Source organism: Microtus oregoni, unplaced genomic scaffold (assembly GCF_018167655.1).
Source record: "Microtus oregoni isolate MIOR12 unplaced genomic scaffold, Mior012 000014F_ref0000157, whole genome shotgun sequence".
Classification (NCBI taxonomy): domain Eukaryota; kingdom Metazoa; phylum Chordata; class Mammalia; order Rodentia; family Cricetidae; genus Microtus; species Microtus oregoni.
In genome coordinates, this window is record NW_024543073.1 from 47,214,182 (window position 1) to 47,239,014 (window position 24,833).

A 24,833-nucleotide genomic window follows, 5' to 3' on the forward strand; every position below is an offset into this window, starting at 1 on the left:
AAGTTTTAGGTCTCACCTTGTTGAATGACTATCGAATCCAGTCTGAGTTTCATCTCGGCACGTTCTACTATTCTTTCTTCTACAGTGTTATCAGTTATAAAGCGAAACACTCGGACCGTCTTTGTTTGTCCAATTCTATGTGCTCGGTCCTAGGAGAATTGAATTATCATGTCATTTTGAATTTAGTGAAAAAGTGAAATATAGAAATGTATGAGAAGCAAAATTATTTTTTTTCTAAATATTTATTTACTTATTATGTATACAATATTCTGTCTGTATGTCTGCAGGCCAGAAGAGGGGACCAGACCTCATTCCAGATGGTTGTGAACCACCATGTGGTTGCCGGGAATTGAACTCAGGACCTTTGGAAGAGCAGGCAATGCTCTTAACCACTGAGCCATCTCTCCAGCCCCCAGAAGCAAAATTATTTATGATGTATAAAATTATAACACTTATAAAATAATATGGATTCGTCAGGCAGTGGTGGCATATCTTTAATCCCAGCAAATACAAGAAAAGCTTCCTAAGACTAAAGGAAATCATAGCTGTTTAAAGAGACAAGGCTAACCACATGAATAACACAAATACAATGATAACCAGTTAATAGGCAAAATTGTAATTAATATTTCAGTTTGATAATGATTTTTCCTTGAATTTAATTTCAAAATTTTTTCCTTCATGAAGTTAATGAATTCTGTTTTGGTTTGTTTTTGTGTTTCGAAACAGGATTTCACTGTGTAACCCTGGCTGTCCTGGAACTCACTCTATAGACCAGGCTGTCCTTGAGCTCAGAGATCCACCTGTCTCTGCCTTCAGTGTGTTGGGAGTAAAAATGTGTGCCACCACCTGGCAAAATTAATGAATCTTAATTGTCACTTATTAGGAAAATAAAAATGACCTTCACAAATGATATATAAATATTTAAATATTACAGTTACCTAAACACATTCAATTAAATTAATTTGTATGTTAATCTGTTTAACTTCTGGTAAGTTCACAAAGCACATACCTCCAATAAACACCTTATTTCTAATAATTTACCAATATCCCTGAAGTACCCTTACGGAGAGTACAAGACAAAGGTGACATGACCAAGGCAGATATCTCAAAGTTGTGCTCACAAAACACCAACATTCTAGGTCAAGTCAATAGTCAGAATGCATATTCACATTAGTTTGTGAACCATCAATTTTCTCAGCCTTTGAAAACTTCCTCATTTGGCCAGACACTACAAAAATGGGCGTATATTTTTAGGCATTCCAAGTGGCAGATGAGCTAGCTGCTCACCAAACTGATTTCTCTTTTCTCCCAAAGCACAACTATACTTATTTACTGATCCTCTTACTCACCAGAGTATTTAAAATACTTTGACTGGCCTATTATGACAAGAAATAAAATTCTATTAAGTGATAGTAAGCACTCAGCTCTAAATGGGACATCTTTATCAACCTCCCACCCCAGTTAAGGGCTCTCAAAGAACATCAAAAAGAGGTGGGAGAGAAAGGTGAGAAAAAGAATCTAACAGCCAGAGAACAGATGGAAACACTATGGAATGCCATCTCCTGTATATAACACATCCATTTCAGGCATCAGCCTATAGCAGTTGTGGTTACCTGAACAGAATCAATCTGTCAAAATTCCAGCTGTTGAGACCCCATCCCTACCCAAGGAGCTAAGTAACTGCTACTGGGGGAATTGAGAATCCTTTTTCTTTGGATGTAGACACTGGTTAAGTTGCCCTTGCTTCATGAGATGGCCCCATGTACAAGTGCATTACTTGGGCTCACTGGGTTATAAAAAAACAAAATAAAACAAAACATGAAGTTGACAAGGGGAGGATGTACTTGCATGAGTTCAAGAGTAGAGGAGTAAGCAAGGGCAATGGGAAATGTATATGATCAGGATAAACTATAAACATGTATGATACTATCAAAGAATAGTTTAAAAATATATTTATAAAAAGAGTTATGTCTGAGGAGATAGTTATTAAGCAGGTAAAGGAACTTTTTGCCCAAGCCTAATGACCTGAGTTCAATCCCTGGAAACCAGATGGTGAAAATGTAACAGACTTTCAAGTGGTCCCCTGACCTCTACAGATGCACGAGGCAGATGTGCCAAAATAAAGTTCGGCCAGGCACGCCTTTAATCCCAGCATTTGGGAGGCAGAGACAGGTGGGAGGCCAGCCTGGTCTACAAAGCGTGTTTCAGGACAGCCAGGACTATACAGAAAGTTCCAGGACAGCCAGGACTACACAGAGAAATCCTGCTTCGAAGAAAAAGAAAGCAAGAAAGAATTCTACTAGGTTAAATCAGGGATGTTTATAGAATGAATAGACACTACCTAAGACATCTACTAAGCACACAAAGTATTTACTTGTTATTTCTTACCATAGCCTGAAGATCTACTTGGGGATTCCAATCCGAATCATATAAAATTACTACATCAGCAGTTGCAAGATTGATACCCAGACCACCAGCACGTGTGCTTAGCATAAAAACAAACTTTGTGCTATTTGGTTCATTGTATGCATTGATGGAGTCCTATGGGAATAAAATAACAAGCATTAGAAATTTTCATTATATTTGTTGTGGTATGGGACATTCTTTTTGTAATCTCACTATGTAGTCCCAGCTAGTCTGAGACTATGTAGACCAGCTACTACCTCTTGGGTGACAACCTCTTGGGTGCTGGGATTAAAGGCACAGTCTACCACCTGCTCCTACTGCAGTTTTCCAAACAGCTGGGACTACAGATGCATGCCAATATGATTGGCTTAGAAAATTATTTTATATAGGGCATCGTAGCACATACCTATAACACCAGCACTCAAGAAGAGGCACAAAGATCAGAAGCTCAAGATCATACTCATCTACACAGTGAATTCCACACCAGCCTGGCATATATTAGTCCCTGACTGAAGTGATGGCACTGGCTGCTCTTCCAGAGGAGCCTTGTTTGATCTCCACCATCCATGACAGCTCACAACCTTCTATAACTCCAGTACCAGGGCTCCAATGCCTAATCATGCCTCCTTGGGGACCAGGCACATACAAGATGCAGGGATACATGCAGACAAAACAATGATACACACAAAATAAAATTGAAAAAAAAAAGATGTATTATAAAAAAAAAAACACATATTGTAATATAATACAATGCAAACATATAATGGCTTGGCACATGCTAACAGAACATGAAATCATTGTAATTTTTTTATCTCCCCAGACTTCTTTACTTACTTGTCTCTCATCATGGGGTGTCTGCCCATCCAATCTGCAGTATTCATAATTTCTCCACATGCAATAATCTTCCAAAATGTCTAATACCCTTGTCATCTGACTGAAGATTAGTACTCTTGAACCTGACAGACATAAATAGCCCATTGTCAAGAGATTTCTTAATTTTTTTTAAATAAAAACTTTTGTTAAACTAAAGAAAGTAGGACTAACAAAGTATCAGTTAATTCCAAATCACTTACTTTGGTTAAAAAGATAAAAATGGCATTAGTAAATACCAGGTCAGCCATTCTCCACCTGTCCTCCATCAAGGCACAAAAAAAAAGTGACATGTACAGCAAACGAAGGTAAACTGATTTAGGAAACTGAATCATTAGTCTATTACCTCATATATATTTAAAAGCAGTCTTACAGCACTCCACAACCTTTCTTTAAACATGATCTCTTAAGTTGCCCACACCCTTGAAGTCCCTAATACATTTCTAATCATGAAAACATTTTAACTCAATAGAACACAAATGTGAGCCTGACATTTGTATCAGAAGTCCTTCACTTATCTGCCACAACTCAAATTATTCTACTGGTTTCCTCACAAGCCAGATACAAAACATCTTCAGCAAAACATATGACAAAGGAGTTATTTTGAGAACAATTGATTATGATAGGAGCCTAACTCAAAAATGAGGCTGACAGCCTAATGCGAAAGAATGTTTCAGTCTCTACATCCTTGGAGTTCAATGTAACTCTCTTCAACATTTAATAGCCTCACAGTTCCTGCCACTTTACCTACCATGTGAGTCTTTAATTACTCAGCTATTTCCACAAAAAAAATACAAAAAAAAAAAAAAAAGCAAACCAGTTCACTAACAACCACAATGTTTTTGGCTATCATTATCAATGTCCATCTATTTGTACAACCATATTTCCTTCAAATGTTATACCTGTAAGCACAATTGAAGGAACTGAAAGCTCACTATACTCTTGATACTACAAAAATCTATTTCATTTACTAATAATTATCTTATAAAGCTGATATACAAAATGTTATAATAAGATGCTTCAATTTATCCAGAAATACATCAGACATAGCCATTCTCATATTTAGAAAATTCAGAATACTGTAAATAGAAAAACTTTGAGTCCATATAAATAAGTACATACTTTAAAACTCCATAAAAAATACAATGAAAATGTTATAGGAATTTAGCAGAGCCTAAGATCTACCCTAACAGATAGATAGGGTAGGTAAACACTCATTTTTTAGAAGTACTTTGACCTTAAAGAATCCCTGTGGTGAACAACGATTGTTTCCCATGATCTGGAGAATTGCTTTGCTCAAGAGGCATTGTAGCCATCCCATGACTTTGATCACAAAATGCCTCAGGCACATCTGAGACTCTTATATTAATTGTGTATTGCAAACAATACATAATAAGGGACTAGAGACATGGGGACATGTGATGCTCTCCTTTGGTAAGACATGTAAATTAGAGACCTTGGTATGAAGAAATATTTGTGTAACAATCAATAAATACACTTGTGCATGGTTGTTCCGGGTTTAGTACAGAGAGGTTGGTCCTTCCTACTACTGCCACACAGGCCTTAAAATTTCATCTTGGGTAGGACAATGGTAGTATACGCCTTTAATCCTAGCACTCATTAGCAGAGGCAGGCAGATCTTTGTGAGTTCAAGGCCAGCCTGGTCTATAGTGAGAGTTTCAGGACAGCCAGGGCTACACTGAGAAACCCTGTCTAGAAAAACGAAAATAAAAAATTTCATCTTGGAGTGCCTTCTTTCTTCAACCAATCCATGCTACACAGAGCACCCCAACATCTGGCACTCAACATGGGGCAAGAGGAAAGAAGGGTCCAAAAACCCCATGTATGCCCAAAAAAAGTATACAATGTAACTTTCTAAAAAAGGATCGGGAAATGTGTATGCAGGAAAAGCATTCCTGGTTATCTCATGATAAAAAGATTAAATTTCTAGGAAAGCTACATAAATTGGATGGTAGCTACTTTGAATATTTACCAACGGGAGTTAAGAACGAAAAATAGGGGAAAGGGATTTGGTGTCCAAAACTTCAACTTTAAAAACTGTCATAACAGACATTTCAAATATTGTGTTTTTGTCCTCTTAATATTAGATTTTTTTAAAGATTTTGTTTCATTTCAATTTAATGCCAGTTAACATAGATACCTTGTTCTTTTAATTTAGGGAGCAGCTTGTCTAACACCACCATTTTGCCACTGTTGGTAACTAGATGCATATCTGTTGTGTAAGGTGGACCAGGTTCAGCTCCATCAAAGAGATATGGATGATTGCAGCATTTCCTCAACTGCATCAAAATGTTCAATAACCTCATTTTGTCCATCTTCCCTGCTGAGTTTAATATATCTATATCCTTCATTAAAATCCGAGTATACCTATTAAAAAGAAAAATAGTTTAATGCCTAGCCCTTTGCATACTTAATCCCCTTAGCCAGCCCCAAAACAAAATACTTAAGTATAATTTGAAAAATAATTGTCTGAAACTTGCTTCCAATGATCTAGGAAATAAATAGGTACAACACAGACCTACAAAGTTGCGCATGTTTGTACAACAAAACAAAGAACAATGTATTACTCAGAATGTCATGGATCATTATGCTATCTATAAACTTAAACTATGCAGCTGGTGTACATCATCAATTCCTGAGGTATGGTTACTTATCATCTGTAACTTTTTGTTTTTATTTTTATTGCCTATAGCACATGTTCACATTCATGCCCTTTAATAAAATTAGTGTGATACATTTTCAAGTAATTGAGCTTTAAAAAAAAGAAAAAAAGAAAACATGTGCTAAACATAAGTTTAGTATACAGTATTTTCTCAACAAAAAATTTACTCATTTTACTCAATTACATGAATTATTGACATGAAATAGCCCAGTCAACAGACTGCATATACAACAAGTGTCACATGAAATTATTCACTTACAGATGCCAGAGTAAAAATACTCTAAGGCATTTAACAATGGGGGAAAATGCCTAACAATGCATTTCTCAGAACTTATTCCACCATTAAATGATACTTGACTGTGCCATATAATGGGTAGCTAATGCAGTATTTAAGTAAGAAAATTAAGGGCTGGAGAGATGGCTCAGCGGTTAAGAGCATCGCCTGCCCTTCCAAAGGTCCTGAGTTCAATTCCCGGCAACCACATGGTGGCTCACAACCATCTGTAATGACAGAATACTGTATACATAATAAATAAATATTAAAAAAAAGTAAGAAAATTAAGATCTAAGAAATGAGAAAGGATCCTGAGGTTAAGGCATGATGATGAGATTAAAATGATGTGCTATGATTTACACATATACATATATACATACACAGAGAAAGGAATGTTCGTGAACTATAGCTATAGTTTAAGGTCAAACCATAACAAGCCATTAATGACTTACAAGAATTTAGAAATTATGTAGCAACAATAAGCAATCATGTCTAACAAAATAAAGTCTTAGTCAAACCGAATGTTCTAAACAAACTAGAATAAACCTAAAGCAATGTTTTTAGTAAAGTGTCACTGACAGCAGACTTTATCACAATTCTGACTGATGAGAAGTCCACACATTTATTAGCATCTGTTCACCTCTAACATCAACTCACTTAGTTCTATTACACACACACACACACGGCAAACCTAGTATGCTCCTTTCTAAAGTCCTAAGGACATAGAAAATAGCTCATCTTCTACAGTGGAGTTCTTTCAGGTAACTTGCCTAGATCTGTAATTATATCCTTTCCATCCTTTTGTAACTCTAGCTCCTCACAAACACAATCTAAAAACATGGTAAGAACAGTAAAATAGCAGGAGGTTACTTATGCCACCCCTTGAGCACTATGCTTATAGTTAATATTCTAAAGTTACATCATCTTTTCCTATAGTCTTCTTGCACTGAGTTCATGGTATGTTCTCTACCAAAAGGAAAGTCATGTTGGAAAGGGGCTCAGTGGGAGAGGAATTGGGGTGAGAGGGTAATGGACTGTGAATATGATCAAAGTACATTCCATACATGTGAAATGATGATAAATACATTTAACAAAGTCAGTCGGAAGTTTCTAGCTGTTTACACTGCACCTGTCTGTAAAGCTTTAAAAAAGAAAACTTATTTCTAATATGTGAAGACAGTAAGATGGTTCAGTAATGTCAAGACACTTGCCACCAAAGCTTGGTAACCAACCTGAGCAGACCCACAGAACCTACATGGTAAGGGAAGCCAAACTGTACAAGTCCACTGACCTCCACATACAAACCATTAACATGAAAACGTACATAATACGTGTACATGCACATAAATAATTAAATGCCAAAAAAATCCCTAAAGACTAATATATTTTGAGCTTTTAAATTTTGTCCTATGAAAACATTGAAACTACCAGGTATCATTACAATCATTTCATAAAGATATTTTATATTTCTTAAAATTTTAGGAGAAAAAAGTATTTTAGACTAAATAAATGTAGTTTTATGTACTAAAAACATTAAAGTTTACAACTACAGGGACTAGAGAGGTGGTTCAGAGGTTAAGTCCACTGGTTACTTTTGCAGAGGATCCACATTCAATTCCCAGCACCCTCAGTGGCTCACAGCTGTCTGTAACTCCTGTTTCAGGAGATCTGACACTCTCCCTATCTCCACAGGGATAGGGCACAAAAATGGCAAACAGATATACATGCAAGGCAAAACATTCATACAATCGATATAAATTTTACATGTTCTTAAGTATATGTATGTGTACATACATACATTTTTGAATGTGCATAACTGAAAGGTATCTCAGGCTAGTCTCAATCTCACATAAGCCACAGATGACATTGTACTCCTGACATTATATCTCTGTCTTTCCAGTGCTGTCCAACATCACATCTAGTTTATGTGGTGATGAGGACTGAACCCAAGACTTTGTGCGTGTTAGATAAACACGCCCATCTGAACTACATTTTGAGCCATTTTTTGTTCTGTTCGCATCATGGATCTTGCTTAATTTTGTTTATTAGCTATGAACAAACAGAAAAATGTACTTTTTAAGTATAGAAACTATGACTCAGTTTCTTGATTTCATTTATTTTTCTTTTACATGCACTGGTGTTTTGCTTTCACTTATGTCTGGGTGAGGGTGTTGGAAGTCTCTGGAACTGGAGTTAAAGACAGCTATGAGCCATGATGTGGGTGCTGGGAACTGAATTTGGGTCCTCTAGAAGAAAAGTCAGTGTTCTTATCCACTGAAATATTTCTCTAACCCCATGACTCAGTTTTTAAGTGAACTTTGGGTGAATATAGAAATATTCTGCTCAATGTTAGGATAACTGAATTAAATTTCTAGTTTTTAATCACTTGTGTGAAATAAAACAGAGAAGGAATAACCACCACCAGAATATCCCTGGGGAGCAGAAACCACCTTGCAAGCAGGCTGCTGTGCTGATCCACATCCTGCCACCTTTTAACGAGCACTGCATCAACAGGTTAAACTTAATCCAGCAAACAGAAATTCCATAAAGACACAAACACAGTATTGCCAAGTGTCTCAGAATACATACCATTCCCTTTGCATTTTGCTAAGACCTACATAAATTTTTACTTCTTTCTTTGGAGGCAAACTCTTTTCAACATCAGCTTTAATTCGACGAAGGAGGAATGGACGCAAAACCTTAGAGAAAGGGCAAAAAGAAAAAGGTAACCTTATCTGCAATGTTGGTATTACTTCAAAATCTTATAATTATGTACCCAAATATATGGAAAGGAACTTGTTTGAATAGCAAGTAATTTTTAAGATTTCCCTGTTCCAAATACATAATTTATTACTATAACATTCCTGAAGGGTAACAATACAATTTCATTATTATTTATCCTATATGTAAGCATTTATATAATACTTGCTATATTCTCATTAAACACTAGGAAAATGATGGGTTTTAAAACTATTTAACATTGCTAATTCATGCTAGTTTAAAAATAAGATCCTTGCACACACACTGTTCGACACTGATTAAGAGCTATACGTCTAGCTTTTAAATAACTAACTGTTACAGATGCAGTAAATGTGGTGAGTATAAGATACCCAGTTCAATTCAGTCTCTAGCAAGTTAACAAATCCTTAAGTCTCCCCCAGTCCTTTCCTGCACTATCTGAATTAAAAGTGACTACTTTCAGATATACTTAACAAAAAATTTCAATGCACAAGAATTTAAAAGTATAATTAATGTATAAAGGAAAAAAGGTCAACCTAGCATAAGGGCTCATACCTATAATCCCAACACTTGGGAGGCTGTGGCAGGAGGATTACCTAGTTTACAGTCAGCCATGGCTGCATAACAAGATCATGTCTCGACACAACAGAACATGGAAAAGGGGAAGAGAACAGGAGAAAGAGAAGATAGAAAGAAGAAAAATAGCCACTGAAACCAGGTACTATACAAAGTATATAACCATGTTTCCTGCCTTTGTGCTTACGTTCCATCAGGGTAAACACTTACAACGCTAGAATGCTCAAATAAATGACTAAAGACGGAATGAACACACAAAGTACCCAGTCCAGCCTCAGTCTAGATGGTCAATAAAGAAGGTGGCAGATACAAGTCTTAGGCCATGTAAAAAGAAATCAGAAATTCTAAATACAATAAAAACAATGATGAAAGAATAAGTGGAATTAGTCAAATGTTTCCAGAAAATTTATGTAAAAGTAAAATTAAAGCTGGAGTGTTCTGAAAAAGATTGGGATGTAGGGAGAGGTGAGCAGGGTGTAAGTTTATCTGCTGGGGAACTTTTTTCATATTTACAGGTATGCTTGTCACAAATGGCAGCAAGGACAAAACGTTAGGGATGTTGTTAAATGATATACAGCACAGCCTTCTCTTCTCCTATCCCTTATATATTATCCAAACCAAAATGTCAACAGATGTTGAAAAGCCCTAATGTTATGTCATGAAGGGACTTATAGGTTATGGTCACAATGTCTTGTTTGGTCCTGATAGTCAAAAGTGCCCTTACCTGTGGATTAAGAGATTCCTTTCTTCTACATTACATTAAAAGTAGACTCTAACACTAAAACTATCACACGTCATCTCCCTAATGTCATTTCAAACAGTAAATTTTAAACTCAAATAATTCTGTATTATACTCCTGTAAGCAGTAAAATAAGTGATTTACATATTTTTTCACCATTGAAAAATATGCTCTAACCATACATACCATATGAAGCCTCTCAACAAGCTTTTGATCCCCAAGGCAATTATTTGTATCGAACCAGGAATCAAAGTCCTAGATCAACAAACAAAAAACATCTTAAGGTCAAAAACAGTATTAACCACAAATGCCCTAAAGCAACAGATGCAAAATGATTTCTAGAATTAGTGCGGTATGTGAGTTTTGAGACACATACACACCCACACACACAAATAAATTAGTTCAAGCCATTGTTTTCCAAGTACCATGTTTACTACTAGCACCAGGACAAGGGGCCGAATCCTATTATTTCTTAAGCATTTTTCCGCAAATACAGACTGACTGACAATGCAGAGTCTGAAAGCTACTTTACAGAAATAATTAATACACAACTCAAGGTTTCTGAGAAATGACCATCTTATTGATTAATCAAAGTGAAACTGACATTAAAAGCATTTCATTACTATTTAGATAAGATCTGAATTAAGGATAATTTCATTATCAAATATCTTGAAAATGTCTATTATAATTTGCCATGTTAAGCAAACATCTTATAATCTCTGTTATAACTGAGGGCTTTAGCAGAAATAAATGTTAGCCTAGCAAGAAAAACAAATTATCTTAAAATTGTCTCAGAAACATCAAAATATTAGTAATTAAAACCTTCAAATCTGAGCTGGGCAGTGGTGGCACATGCCTTTAATCAGAGCATTTGGGAGGCAGAGGCAGGATGATCTCTGTGAGTCTGAGGCCAGCCTGGTCTATAGAGAAAGTTCCAGGACATGCGTCATAGCTACACAGAGAAACCCTGTCTCGAAAAATCAAATTTCTGTTTTTAAGATAACCCTTAATATAAATCAAAATTAAAACCTTTATATAACTTATTTATATAAATGTATTAACATGGATGTCTACAAAGCTCTCCCCACCCATTCCAGACATAGGAACAATCGTTCAGAATTGAACACTGGTTTAACAACTGTAATTACTAACAGCACAGACTGCTGATACATAAATTATTTTCCCTAGTACAATGAACAGTTAGCCACTTCTACCATCATTTTATTATGGAAATAACTGATGGACATAAAGACTAAGTTATTGTACCACAACGAAAAACATGAGTGACGCTCACTCTCCACCGTCAACTCGACAGTCTAGAACTAGCCCAGCAGTGGGCCTCCCAGACAACTACAGGGGACTATCGCGAGTATGTCAATTAGTGTAGGAAGCTCTATCCAACCATGTGACTATTCCTGGGCTGGGGATCTTGGACTGTTCAGAATGGAGAAGAGGAGCAGAACACTAGGATACATTTATCACACTCTGTTTTCTGAATGTGAATGATGTATGATCAGCTACTGCCAGCACCCTCAACCTTAACAGTATGTATCCTGAACTGTGGGCCAGAATAAACCCTTCCTCCCTTGTCTCTGTCAGAGTATTTTATCACAGCAACTGGAAGAGAAACTATGACAGAGGGTTAAACGATCCCTTCACATCTGAAGGACATTTCTGAATGATGAAACACAATGTGTGGGATATACAAAGCTACTTGGGAATGCTTTTAAAACAAGCAGTTAACCTAAAAACTCTGAGGTAAAATTAAGCAGCCCTGATTGCCAAACAGGAGTAAGAATATGCCATTCCAATTGTAGAAACTGATGGGAAATGAGATTAAAGTCAAGGCTCAAAAGTGAATTCTCAATACATGACCAACTTAGTAGATTAGTAACAGGCCAGTGTAAAAAAATTAATGACCAACTCAAACAGTGCTATTATTAAATTATAAGGCATTAACCAAAATATTATTAACCACAAAGAGATGCTTACATCAGCTGAATTAAACACGTCTGGTAAGAGAAAATTTAGAAGTGACCAGAGCTCGTGCAGGTTGTTCTGAAGAGGCGTCCCAGTTAGCAACAGTCGATTTGTAGTCTTGAATTCCCTCACTATTTCTGACAACTGAAAGAATCAAAGCCCATTGTTAGAACATTCTGAATCAAACCCTTAGACACAAAAATGTTCAGATTAAGTATCAAATTACCTTAGATTTTTCATTTTTTATCCTGTGAGCTTCGTCTATAACTAAGTATCTCCAGTTAAACTTTTTGAACACAGACTTCTCTTTAATGAGCATTTCATAAGATGTGACACACACATCCCACTCTCCTGGTAATAAAACATCCCTGACAAATGCAGCCTGTAAAGCAACAGAAAAACTTACATCACTCAATGCAATTATACATTAAACTTACCAACAAGTAATTTAATACAGAAAGTGGAGTGAGATTATTAAACAGTATACTATTATTAAATAAGCACCTAAAGCCAGCTCTCCTACCACTAGAATTACTTCATCAATCACTTTAACGTCAGTTTTAACTTAATTTCACAAAGCTGAAGTGAATCGCAAAACTCAGAAGCCTAACTCTTTAAAATGTTCTTCCACAATTTGCCAGGTCTCTATATTCTTAGGAAACAGGATTTGTAACAAAAAGACTGACAATTGTTAGTAAAGTTTCATTCCTTTGATTTGTATAGGTATTAACACATTATTCTCATTTTATATATATAGCTATGAAAGTAATAAAAATAAATAAATAAATCAAAGAAGTAATCGAGTCCCCCAAACAAAAAACAACTTAGAAGAGACAGCTTAGTGGTTAAGAGCACTTGCTGTTCTTAGAGAGGACCCAGGTTCACAACCCAGCACCCACATGGTGGCTCAGAACCATCCATATCTCTAGTTTCAGGGATGTGATTCCCATTTTTGGCCTCAGAAGCATGTACCTGGTATAGAGATATATACCCAGGCAAAGCACTCGTAAATATAATCTTAAAAAATTAACCTATCTAGTTAAGCACAAAATCATTTAATACAATCATTTAATCAATGAATGCAATCCATTATCTCTAACTTCCAAATTTATGTTCTCTCCCTCTTTTATTTTTTTTGCTTGTTTTATGAGACAGGGTTTCTCTGTGTAGCCCTAGCTGTCCTAGAATTCATTCTGTAATCCAGACTGACCTCAAACATAGAGATCTACCTGCCTTGCCTCCCATGTGTTGGGATTAAAGGTGTGCACCGCACCACCCAGCAAAGTTCTTTATTCTTAATAGTGTCCTTATTTCCACATGACTTTGTCCCAAAAAGGTATGGCTATGAAATCAATATTTTAACTCATATTTGTATCATAACATCTCATACTACCAGAATTGATTCCACTTGAATTTAACAATTACTATTCTATAACTATTACCACTGTACCCTAATCTAAAAATCTGGTCCCTCAAATTTTTAATCTTGACACATTCAAAACCTTTTTAAACACGCTAATACTTCCAAATACACACCCTTTGACTTTATAAAATCACTTCCGAAGGGAGAAACCAACTGCAAATAAATGACATTCTTAGAGCTTTCTATGTCTTTAAAGCCTTCCCATACAATTCTTAACCACAAAAGCAGTATTACAGCTAGAAATCACTAATAGTTTGTGAAGACCCTTTCCCTTTCTTTATTATCCCTTCTCTGGCTATTTCATCTTTATGGTATAAAAACTTACTCGTTGTTCTTTATCTCCTATCAAGCAAACAGATCTAAGTGTTGGCACCCATCTCTTGAATTCACTCATCCAGTTGTGCAATGTAGACTTGGGAACCAAAACCATATGAGGACCAGGAATATTTCTATAGTGTTTCATGTACCCAAGGAGAGAAATTGTTTGAAGTGTCTTTCCCAAACCCTGAGAAAATTCATAATTAAACATTAAATCAATGAATTACATCAATTAAATTAACCATTAAACAATGCTTTCCATATTACAGCCACCCCCATCATGCACAGAACATTGAAAAGAAATGCTACATCTGGGACAACATGACAAGAGCTTAATGTGCACGACAGTTAACAGAGTTAGGTCACGTAAGTCAGTAAAAGACGGTATCAACATCACCCCTCCAAGGCTCAGAACATGGGATATTCCCAAACTATCAGAGGCAGAACTGAGTATCTCTTTTGACTCCTTACTTTCTCCAACCAATTGTTTAAACAATTGAGAACGGTAAAAATATTCACTAAATAACTAGTAAGTAGTGAACAGAAGATATGTTTTAAGAAATAGAGCTCTGTTAACTGTTCATAAAACTCAAGAGAAACAGCCAAATTGCTTCACTACAAAACTAAAGAAGCTGTTAAGTGGTGGTGCACACCTTATACCCAGCACTCCAGAGGCAGAGGCAGGTGGATCTCTGTGAGTTCCAGGCCAGTATGGCCACTGAGTTCCCGGATAGTCAAGGCTATAAAATAAATAAATAATAGCGAAAAAAACTTCTCAAAACATACTATTTTAAAATGTACTTTACAGAGTTTATAATCTTTTTGTAATTTTTTTAGGGGGGGGGGGGATGTTCATGACAGGGTTTCTCGGTAGCTTTGAAGCCTGTCCTAGAACTAGCTCTTGTAGACCTGGCTGGCCCGGAATCCACAAACATCTCCCCTGCCTCTGCCTCCCGAGTGCTGAGATTAAAGGCGTGTGCACCACCACCGCCCAGCAAGATATTTCTTCACACGTGAAGAAATCACTTATACAGCTAAGGCAAGTTGCTTATAACACTTCAAGAAAAAATTTAGTTGTAATCAACAAAACTATTCTCTTGACTGCTATAAATTTAATGTCAACCTATTTTAAGTTACAAAAGCAAAACAACAACCAAAAAAACCTTCAAGCTTCAATATAACCAAATGCATACCATTTCATCTGCAAGGATACCATTGATGCCATTTTCATACAGAGAGATGAGCCAATTCAATCCTCGGACCTGATAATCTCTCAGTTTACCCCATTTTACATCTAAGAACAACAACAAAACAAGTTCAATTTAAACACAAAAAATACAAAACAGGTCAGGCCCCTTTATCTGATTCTAGAGATTTACCTGGGACCTTTAAGTGTCTATTTTTTTCAAGACATGTGTACTATGGGGATTCTGAAAGGTTACCATCATTAAAAGTAGCCTATTAAATCGGAACTGAAGCAGGAGTAGTTGGATACAAATAACTGATAATAAATTATGACTGTTGGCATCAGAGTCCTCATCAAAATCACTCAACCAATGTTAAAACACACTGGCCTTCGATCACCTCTGGCCTCTGTACCTCTCTTTTTAATGCTAGCACAATGTTTATAACCAAATGTTTTTGTCCTTCTTAAAGATCAGATAGAGGTTCTCATGGTAGAATAAAAACAGAGAATTCTTTCTCCAAGTCCACCCTTTCTAATTTCTTAGGTTCTTTTTCTGAGAGATCTTATGTCTTTTAGTATATATTACTTGTTTTACTTCACTGCATAAATCACTACTTAAGTATGAACAGCTGGGACTGGAGCAAAGGCTCAGGTTAAGAGCACTGGCTGTTCTTCCAGAGTCCTGATTTCAATTCCCAACAACCACACGGTGGCTCACAGCCGGATATACTGTGATCTGGTGCCCTCTTCTGGCACCACAGAGGTGCCATGTTGTATGGCAGAATGTTGTATACATAATAAATAAATCTTTAAAAAAAAAAAAAAAGAAAGCCAGGCGGTGGTGGCACACGCCTTTAATCCCAGCACTCGGGAGGCAGAGGCAGGTGGATCTCTGTGAGTTCGAGACCAGCCTGGTCTACAAGAGCTAGTTCCAGGACAGGCTCCAAAACCACAGAGAAACCCTATCTCGAAAAACCAACCAACCAACCAAACAACAACAAAAAAAGAAAGAAAGAAAGAAAGAAAGAAAGAAAGAAAGAAAAGCTAATCAACCAGGACCGGATAAACTAGTTACAATGAATGAACGTGAAAAAGAAGTAATCTGTAATTTCTTTTCCACCTTGTCAGACACGGTCTCTAGCCTCTACCTTGTTTTGAAAAGTAGAAGTCAGGTGGTGGTGGCATGCGCCTTTAATCCCAGCACTGGGAAGGCAGATCTCTGTGAGTTCAAGGCCAGCCTGGTCTACACAGTGAGTTCCAGGATAGCCAGTGCTACACAGAGAAACCCTGTCTCAAAAGAGAAAAAAAAAAAAGAAAAGAAAAAGAAACTGGATGCTTCATAAGACAGAGGGGAAAAGCAAAGAGCGAGTAAACTCCTTAACATTCTAACTAAGCAAGAGTCCAACCAAAATTCTGCTATTGGTCACACTGAATACTCATCTGAACAGGAGCCACAGGAAAGCTAGGCTGCAGTGATGATTGCATAAGCCTCTAATCCTATCAGAAATCAAGGTGTGTACAAGTAAAACTAACCTGGCTAACTGTTTTCTTATGGAAAAACATTTCAAAAATGATTAATTTATGTGAAAACATCAGCAAATAAATTTTTTTCTTGATCCCCCCCCCCCCCCCACACACACACACAAAGTAGTTTTCTTATTTGGGAAAAATTTGAGGCAAAATCATTCCATTTTATATGTACCTTAGAACATGTAAATAAACAGCATTTTCATATACTTCTGAAATATAGCACACACTGTCCTCTCTCAGCTCCAGGGATCAAAGGCTTTGCAAACGCTATGAGCACTCGAAGCACTCTATAGCTCTATAGCTCTAAGCCCAGTCGACATGGTAACACCTCAGATCAAACAACCCTAAATTATTCACACCCTATGGCTATTACTAAGAATTTAGAAATTATCGGTAAAGCAAATTCAAACATCAACCCCTTTGAAAAAATAAAATAAAATGATTCAGCCGGGCAGTAGTGGTGCACACCTTTAATCCCAGCACTTGGGAAGCAGAGGCAGGTCTATCTCTGTGAGTTGGAGGACAGCCTGTTGTTGTTGTTGTTATTTGACTGTTCCAGGACAGTCAGAGCTGTTAAAGAGAAACACTATCTCGGTAGGGGGTGGGGTGGGAGGATCAAATGATTCAATGAATTTAACATACATGATGGAGAATCTTCAAAACGAGTACAGACATTAGTTGCTTTAGAGCTTTCTGTTAATAGTTCTTCATCCTCCTCTTGCTCTGTTCTACGGTGTCGGTAGCTGTCAAAATGAAAACAAAAATCAACTAATAATGAGTTTTATTTCAATACAGTAGACAAATGATGATATCCCAACAATCTTAACAGGCATCTAAGTTAAGCCACAGATGTAGCACAGTGATAGAGCACTTGTCTAGCATGAGTAGAAGTCCTAGGTTAGAGACCGTGTACCTCAAAACAATTTAAGAAAATAAAGTTGAAAAGCAGAGTGAGCCCAAAAAGTGAACAGCAGAAATTTTACTAGTAAATTTAAACCTTAAATAGTCACGTGGCTAGCTAAACTATGAATAAAATATACATTAAGAGGCAGGCTAATCTCTAAATCTGGGACCAGCCTGGTCTATATAGTGAGTTCCAGGACAGTTGGGGCCACAGAGAAACTTTGTCTTAAGGGGAAAGAGAGGAAGGAATCAAACAAAAAATTTTAAATACTTACACAGAAGAATTTAATAAACAGGATAATAATTTCAAGAATATATATACACACACAGCCAAAAATTTTGTAACTTGCCTTTTCATGTCTTTTTGCCAAGAGGAAAATTCTAGAAATGACACTTTTAAAATCGTAAGTATAACTAAAAGCTAAGAAATAAGGACCAAAGATTTCTTTGAAGACTAGTCAGCAAAGAGCTTGCCTTACAAGATATGAATTCAAACCCATCTCCCCATCAAAATAAAAGCAAAATGCAGCTGGAGCTTGAAATCCAGGCACTGAGGAGGCAGAGATAAGCAAATGCCCAATGTTAGCTGGCCACAGCTATAATTCCTACATTCCAGGGAGAGAAAGATTCAATTTAAGGCCAGCCTGGACTATATACTGAGACGTCTCAAGTAATACACACCCAAACCCATCTCCAAAAAGAGAAAGGAGACTAAAACATATATCTGTTTGTGATAGAGTGCCTGCCTAGTGTAGCCAAGACCTGGGGATTTATGCTTACAAGACTAGAGAGAAAGAGTGATCTCAATCTTATTTTCCAATGACACAATTTAGTAAACACACAAAACTCAGTAACCTACTGCGTATTCCTGCGAACCATCTCTATTTTACAGAATAACAGAAAGAGCAGAAGCATTTCTTCTCATACCATACATCGATTATCCCACAACACAATAATGCTTATTGCAGTAATCCCAGGACATTGATACACTTAAATAGCTAACAAGATCATACATCTGGAACAATTTAAATATATCTTAAGTACAAAGTTGTCTCTTAAAAAGTTTTCTTTCTTTTTTTGGTTTTAGAGAGAGAGTTTCTGTGTAGCCCTGGCTTTCCTAGAACTCAGAGATTTGCCTCCCTAGTGCTGGGATTAAAGCCTTGTACCACTGCCACCTGGCTTGAAAAGAATTTTATGTTTTAATATAAAAACAGCACTTTGGATATACATAATTGGTAATAATAAGATATACCGGAACAACACAATACTCCAAATAAAACTAATATGATGCTTATTCCCTCCAGATGAACATAATACTTTTCTGTTTTAACTAATCACTTAGCAATTTTCACATTGACAAACATATAATCTCTTTAAAATAATCTATTTTTAAAAAATTTTTTATGGTTTATTTAACTTTTTATTTTATGTGCATTGGTGTGAAGGTGTCAGATCCCCTGGAACTGGATCTTCAGACAGTTGTGAGCTGCCATGTGGGTGCTGGGAATTGAACTCGGGTCCTCGGGAAGAACAGTCAGTTCTCTTAACCGCTGAGCCACCTCTCCAGCCCCCTCTTTAAAATAATCTTACATATGATAATTAATTTACACACTTCATTTATCACATCAGGTATTATATAGTAGATACTAGCACAAAAGTCTTGAAAAATCTGTATATTCAGTACATACAATGAATGACCAAAAAACACTGAAGGATGGCATATAACAAATAAGCAGCCCCCTAAGTATGCAGCAAACATTTTAAACAAATAGTGTACACATCAGCTCAAAAGCACTTACTAACAAGGCTGGGGATATGCACTTGCAATGCTAGCTACTTAGAGAGCCGACACAGAAAGACCTTCAGTCCAACTCTGACAACTCAGTGAAAAACCCTGTCTCAAAATTTTAAAAAGTGAAAAAATTGGGTGGATTCTATAAGCTGGTGGTAGGATGCTCATCCAGCAAGCATGAAGCCTTATGTTCAATCTTTAGTACCAACACAAAATACAAACATACCCTCAATGTAATTATGGTTTTTGGAAGACAAAAATATACAATAGCTTCACGTTCAAGCGTGGACCAAGCACTTCTATGTAACGGTGACTAACACACTTAACCTCTGCATTTTTAACCCCTCTAAGGAACGCTTAACATCTTAATTCCATGTACAACATGGCTGTTACAATTCACAAAGCATTTAATGGTATAAAAGCAAAGAAAGCATTTAATGATTTAAAAGTAAGTCATTGTATATATTTTTAGATACTGAGACACCAATGGCCACAACTGTGAAGCCACAGAAGATTAAAAAAAAAAAAAACCTTAAAAAGTATAATTTAAAAAGCAAATTTGGTTTAAACTATGAAATATAAACTACTACTCACTCGCCAACTGAGAGCAAATTCTGTTTTTCATCCTTTTTTACCCGTGGGCGCCCTGGTTTCATCTTTAAGGGTGAGGTTGGAGTCTTCTGAGCAGCAGGCTGAATGAAATGTGCAAACAGCTCTGTCTGCTTTAGTAAATACTCAAATCTATTTGCTCGGTCAGTTTGCTGCAAAAGTTAAGACACACTTTATTAAACTTTAGAAATAATGTACATATGCCTGCATGAAGAACTGAAGAATCGAACAAACTACTGAAATACGCAACAAGGTGACTGTGACTCCCAAAGACAAGTCACCGACAAACACAGGCTGAATATATGAACCTATCAAGTGCAGTTAGTGACTTAAAGAGGAGAGTGGGAGCGGGTTAAGGGGCATGACAGGAAATACATCATGCCTACAGACATGCTTAAATGAGTTCATGTATTTCCAAAACTAACATTTTATGTTCATTATCCTCTAATAAGATAACAGTAACAAGATTTTTAAATACAACATAAAAACAAAACAAGCAAGAAAACATTGTACAAGGGAATGTATTCAAAAGAAAACATACTGTTTACTCAAACTGATGCCAAATTTTAAAAGGGTACCAAGTCTGAAATTCACTTATCAAATACTTTTCTTTTTTCTTTTTTTGTTTTTGTTTCTCGAGACAGGGTTTCTCTAGTTTTGGAGCCTGTCCTGGAACTCCCTTTGTAGACCAGGCTGGCCTCAAACTCACAGAGATCCGCCTGCCTCTGCCTCCCAAGTGCTGGGATTACCAGCGTGCGCCATTAATGCTTTCAGTATGAATTTATTTTAAATGTTATAATTTTGATTCAACATGAATTGCAATAAATGGGTCTCCTGTTACTAATAGAAAATTGCGCAGTGCCATCACCAGAAATATAGACTTTAATTCCGGTACAATTGCCATAAATTTTATCTCCAGATATGACATCACAGTATGTGCCAGCAGGGAGACCAGTTTGTAAAGTTGTTGACAATGACCCCTCTGGATGGATCTCCTCAGTCTCAGGATTGTTATCACTCCCTTTGAATATTTCCTGTTGTCACATCAAGAGAGTGAATATATTTGAAAACAAAGTTTACTAATAATGAACTCTCAAGTCCTTAAGTGATGTTTTAAAGACATGATAATCTATTTACACGAAGAGAAACAAGTTAGGTATGGTAGCATACACCTTTAATTTGAGAAAATCAATTATGATCATTAATTTTATTAAAAAAAGGTCTCTCAGGGTAAAGATTTTCAGGGAATAATACATACACGTGAGATCAGCAGCAATGAAATAAACTTTAGTCAGAGGACTGAAGCTCTATATTAATATATTAGTATCACAATCTAATATTGTGGGTAAAAGTGCTCTCTACTATCACCTTAGAGTTATGTTCATCTAAAAAGAGCCACAATTTGTTACGTTTCACAGCACAATTAGAGACACCTGTATATGTAAACTAGTGAATACATTTAAAATCTTTTTCACAAAGGTTCATCACAAATGCTATTCACATATCTAGAACATACCATTTTTTCTTCATATGTAGGATCTGGTTCTTGAATTTCTTTTTGCTTTCCAGGTGATGAATCATCAAACACTTCCTGGTAGTAAGGAAAAATACAGTTGTTTAAGAACTGTCAACTAAATAATATATTCTTATTCCAAATTCCCCAGGTATTTAATGGCTATCACATAACCTGACATGAAACTTGATAAGGATGAAAAAAAATACTATAGGGAAATCACTTTCCCCAATTATAAACTGCTACCATGATTAAAATATTATCAACAACACCCTAAAGCAAAATTACTTTCTATACAAACCATAAGGGCAAATCTGTATCTTTGGGAAAAAAATTATAAACATTAATGTTCCCTTTTTATGATAAACTTCCATCTATCTACTGTGCTATTACACAAATGCACACATGGAAGGCAGCATTAGTCACTGATTTCCCCTATCAAGAACATCATTATCAAAAAAAAAGGAGCTTAACTAAATATTCTTAGTCTGACTCCTAGTTAGTAATAAATACACTCAAAACCGTCATAATGACAGTCAAATGCCACAAGCAAATGACAAAACCTCCAACTTACTCTACGTTATACATTAGAGGAAAAGTACAGTCTATAATAGTATGCGCTTTCCAACTGCAGACATTAATTCTATAATTCAATGTCTTCTTTTTCTAACTACAAAACATATTTCAGGTCATCAGATACATCAGGCAAGTGTACTTGACACAGATGTAATTCTGATTCTAACTTCAGTTAAGACAATGAAAAGCAGACTGAAGGTAATAGTCTTAAAAGACAATAAAAACTACAACATGAACAGAAAGGAAAATGAGTGAAGAATGAAATTGAGAAAAACAGAAATTATTGATATTTTACAATATGTAAAATTGTCAAACTTAAAAAAAAAACACACATGACAGGGCAAGGTGTGTGTGTGTAGAAAAGGCTCTTTCTGGAACCAGATCACAGTTCTACCCCAGGTTCTATCTCTAGAAGACTCAGTTTTCGCATGTGATAAACAAAAATACCACTTATTTTATACCACAGGTGTTATCACACTCACGCTTATAGCGACTCAAAAATTAATTTCATCTGGGTTTTAAATTCTCATCTTTAGGACCCATAAATAGAAATAACACCTATAGGTGAAATGTGACTCCAAGTTACAACAGAATCTGCAAAGCTATGGTGAACTAAGTGCATCTCCCTGGGAGAACTGCACATGTAAATACAATTTCCTTCAGTGTCATTGGTGCCCAGACTCTGAATAGAAATCCAAGAATCCAGTTAAACAGTCCCAGAAATTCAAAAGAACGTTTAAAAAACTTAAGGGGCATCAAATACAAAATTTTGCTCGCTTTTGTGGAGACAGGGTTTCTCTGTGTAACCCTGGCTGTTCTGGAACCCACGGTGTAGACCAAGTGCCTCGGAAGTGGTGGGATAAAAGGCTTATGCCACCAACGACCAGAATAAAATCCATTTAAAAATGATTCATTCACTTCAAATTGGGGCATTACACTAACACCTCCCCTCTCCACTAAAGTTACTTCCAGGACTAACAACACGTTATTTCACCCAAGCGAATCAGACTGCACGGTCATTTCCTTACGGTGTAAATGCTGCCCTAGGGTTCATCTTCACAGTGTTATTTCCAATCTAAGGACTGAAACTCTCAGAAGCCTTGGGCCTGGAACTACCGATTACCTCAAAACAAGTCCAAGGCCAAGAATAAAAATCGGAAGCAATAACTTTGTTCCCAGGCAACTCAAAGCCTGGGAGCATATCCAAGAGACCTGCCTCGCAGCGCCACCATTTTTCCACCCTCTCCCCCCCCACTTCGTATTGTCATCATCATCTGGCCCACTCGAACCCCAGAAGGTCTGAATGGACCTTAGCAGGAGATAATGCACTGGGCCAGCAGCCCAGCGCCCTCCCCCGACGTTCCCATTCATTCATTTCTCCGTCCACAAACCCCTAATTAGATGGGGATCCAGGACAGGTGCTGCGGCTGTCACGCTCGCTCCCCTCCCGGTGGAGCAGGGCCCGGGAGGGGCCTCCCCCTGGTTGCACAGAAGCAGCTGCGCCCTCGGCCCTCCAGCTCTCGCCATTGTCTCTGCCCACAACAGGCAGATGCCGCCCCTGCCAGCACCGGGATGGGGCACTCGAGGCGCAAGTCCCCAGCTGCGTGCGACGCTAGGAGACGTCGCGCTCGCCCCGGGAATCCCACTCGGAGGGGCAGCTCCCTCGCCCTTCACCAAAGTTTCATGCAAACTAAAACCCAGATCCGGGGGTAACCGAGCCAGTCTAGGGGGGCATCTAGCACTGGGGAGCACCGGTCCCCTCGGCCACGGTAATCAGGCGCTTGTGTTTCCTAGGAGCGCCCCGCCGAGCCAGGCTACACGGAGGGAAAATGCCGAGGTGAAAGAGACCTGGCGCCAGCCGAGCATCCATCTCCCTCCCCACGCGCCCGCCGCACTCACCTCCATCTCGGCGTCCGCGGGGCCCGCGCCCGCCGCACACGACGGGGCCGCCGGCGCCGCGCCGCCCTCGGGGCCGCCTTTGTTGCCGCTGCCGCTCCCGGCGGCGGCGGACGCCGCGGCTTTGGAAGGCGCGCTCTCGGGAGGCGGGGGCGGCGGAGGCTCGGCCGCCGCCGACATGTTCCGGCTGCGTCACCCGCCGCGGCCACGGGCAGGCGCGGCGCGGAGGGAAGCGGCCTGGGCCTGCGCGGCTCTGGCGTCCGGGCCCCCCGAGGAGCGAGACCCGCCCGCAAGCTCTCACGCGCGGCGGCTCCGCCACCGACCCGAGCCGACCCCGCCGCGGCGCTCGCCCCGGAGTCCTCTTCCGCCGCACTCGGCTCGGCTCCGCTCTCCGGCGTTTACTTCACGGCGGGAATCACGTCGACCAGGGTGGGCGGGGCCAGCGGGGTCACGGGGGTCAGGGAGGGCGGGCTGACTGAGGAGGCGGAGGGCTGAGGGAAGGGGAAAGGAAAGCGAAAGGTCCTCGTAGGCCTCCCGCGCCTTCTCCGCTCCGAAGCGGACTCTTCTCCAACCACCGGGACGGCCGCCTACGCCACCGCTCCCAACCCTCGCGAGATCGCTAGTTCCCCCTCACAGGCCGGCCTGCGACGGCGCCTGCGCCGGCTCCTCTTTGTCCCCGCCTCCTCCAGGCCTCCGGCAAGCTGCGGAGGGAAGGTGGGTGGGGCCTCGAGGCAGCGCGGCGGCGTAGGTTTGCGTCTCGGCTCCTCGGCGTGACGCGAGCGGTCGGGCGGCTCCGTAACGGCTCGGCGGCTCTCGGCCC

The 24,833-nt window shown here is 38.5% G+C and overlaps 1 protein-coding gene across 1 annotated transcript in view; it reads right to left on the bottom strand.

Annotated features, from left to right (window-relative positions):
* Smarca5 (SWI/SNF related, matrix associated, actin dependent regulator of chromatin, subfamily a, member 5) overlaps positions 1–24,610 on the bottom strand; it is a 36,951-nt gene extending 12,341 nt beyond the window's left edge. Inside the window, exons 1-14 of the mRNA XM_041663479.1 lie at positions 24,017–24,610; positions 21,545–21,619; positions 20,014–20,180; positions 17,367–17,467; positions 15,202–15,302; positions 14,016–14,195; positions 12,494–12,649; positions 12,280–12,411; positions 10,474–10,542; positions 8,823–8,932; positions 5,438–5,664; positions 3,241–3,362; positions 2,389–2,541; positions 17–149 (exon numbers count right to left, since the gene is read on the bottom strand). Of these exons, the coding sequence (XP_041519413.1) occupies positions 17–149; positions 2,389–2,541; positions 3,241–3,362; positions 5,438–5,664; positions 8,823–8,932; positions 10,474–10,542; positions 12,280–12,411; positions 12,494–12,649; positions 14,016–14,195; positions 15,202–15,302; positions 17,367–17,467; positions 20,014–20,180; positions 21,545–21,619; positions 24,017–24,193 (1,903 nt within the window). The 5' untranslated portion in view covers positions 24,194–24,610. The remainder of the gene's footprint in view (positions 1–16; positions 150–2,388; positions 2,542–3,240; positions 3,363–5,437; positions 5,665–8,822; positions 8,933–10,473; positions 10,543–12,279; positions 12,412–12,493; positions 12,650–14,015; positions 14,196–15,201; positions 15,303–17,366; positions 17,468–20,013; positions 20,181–21,544; positions 21,620–24,016) is intronic.
* Positions 24,611–24,833: the final 223 nt, after the last annotated feature.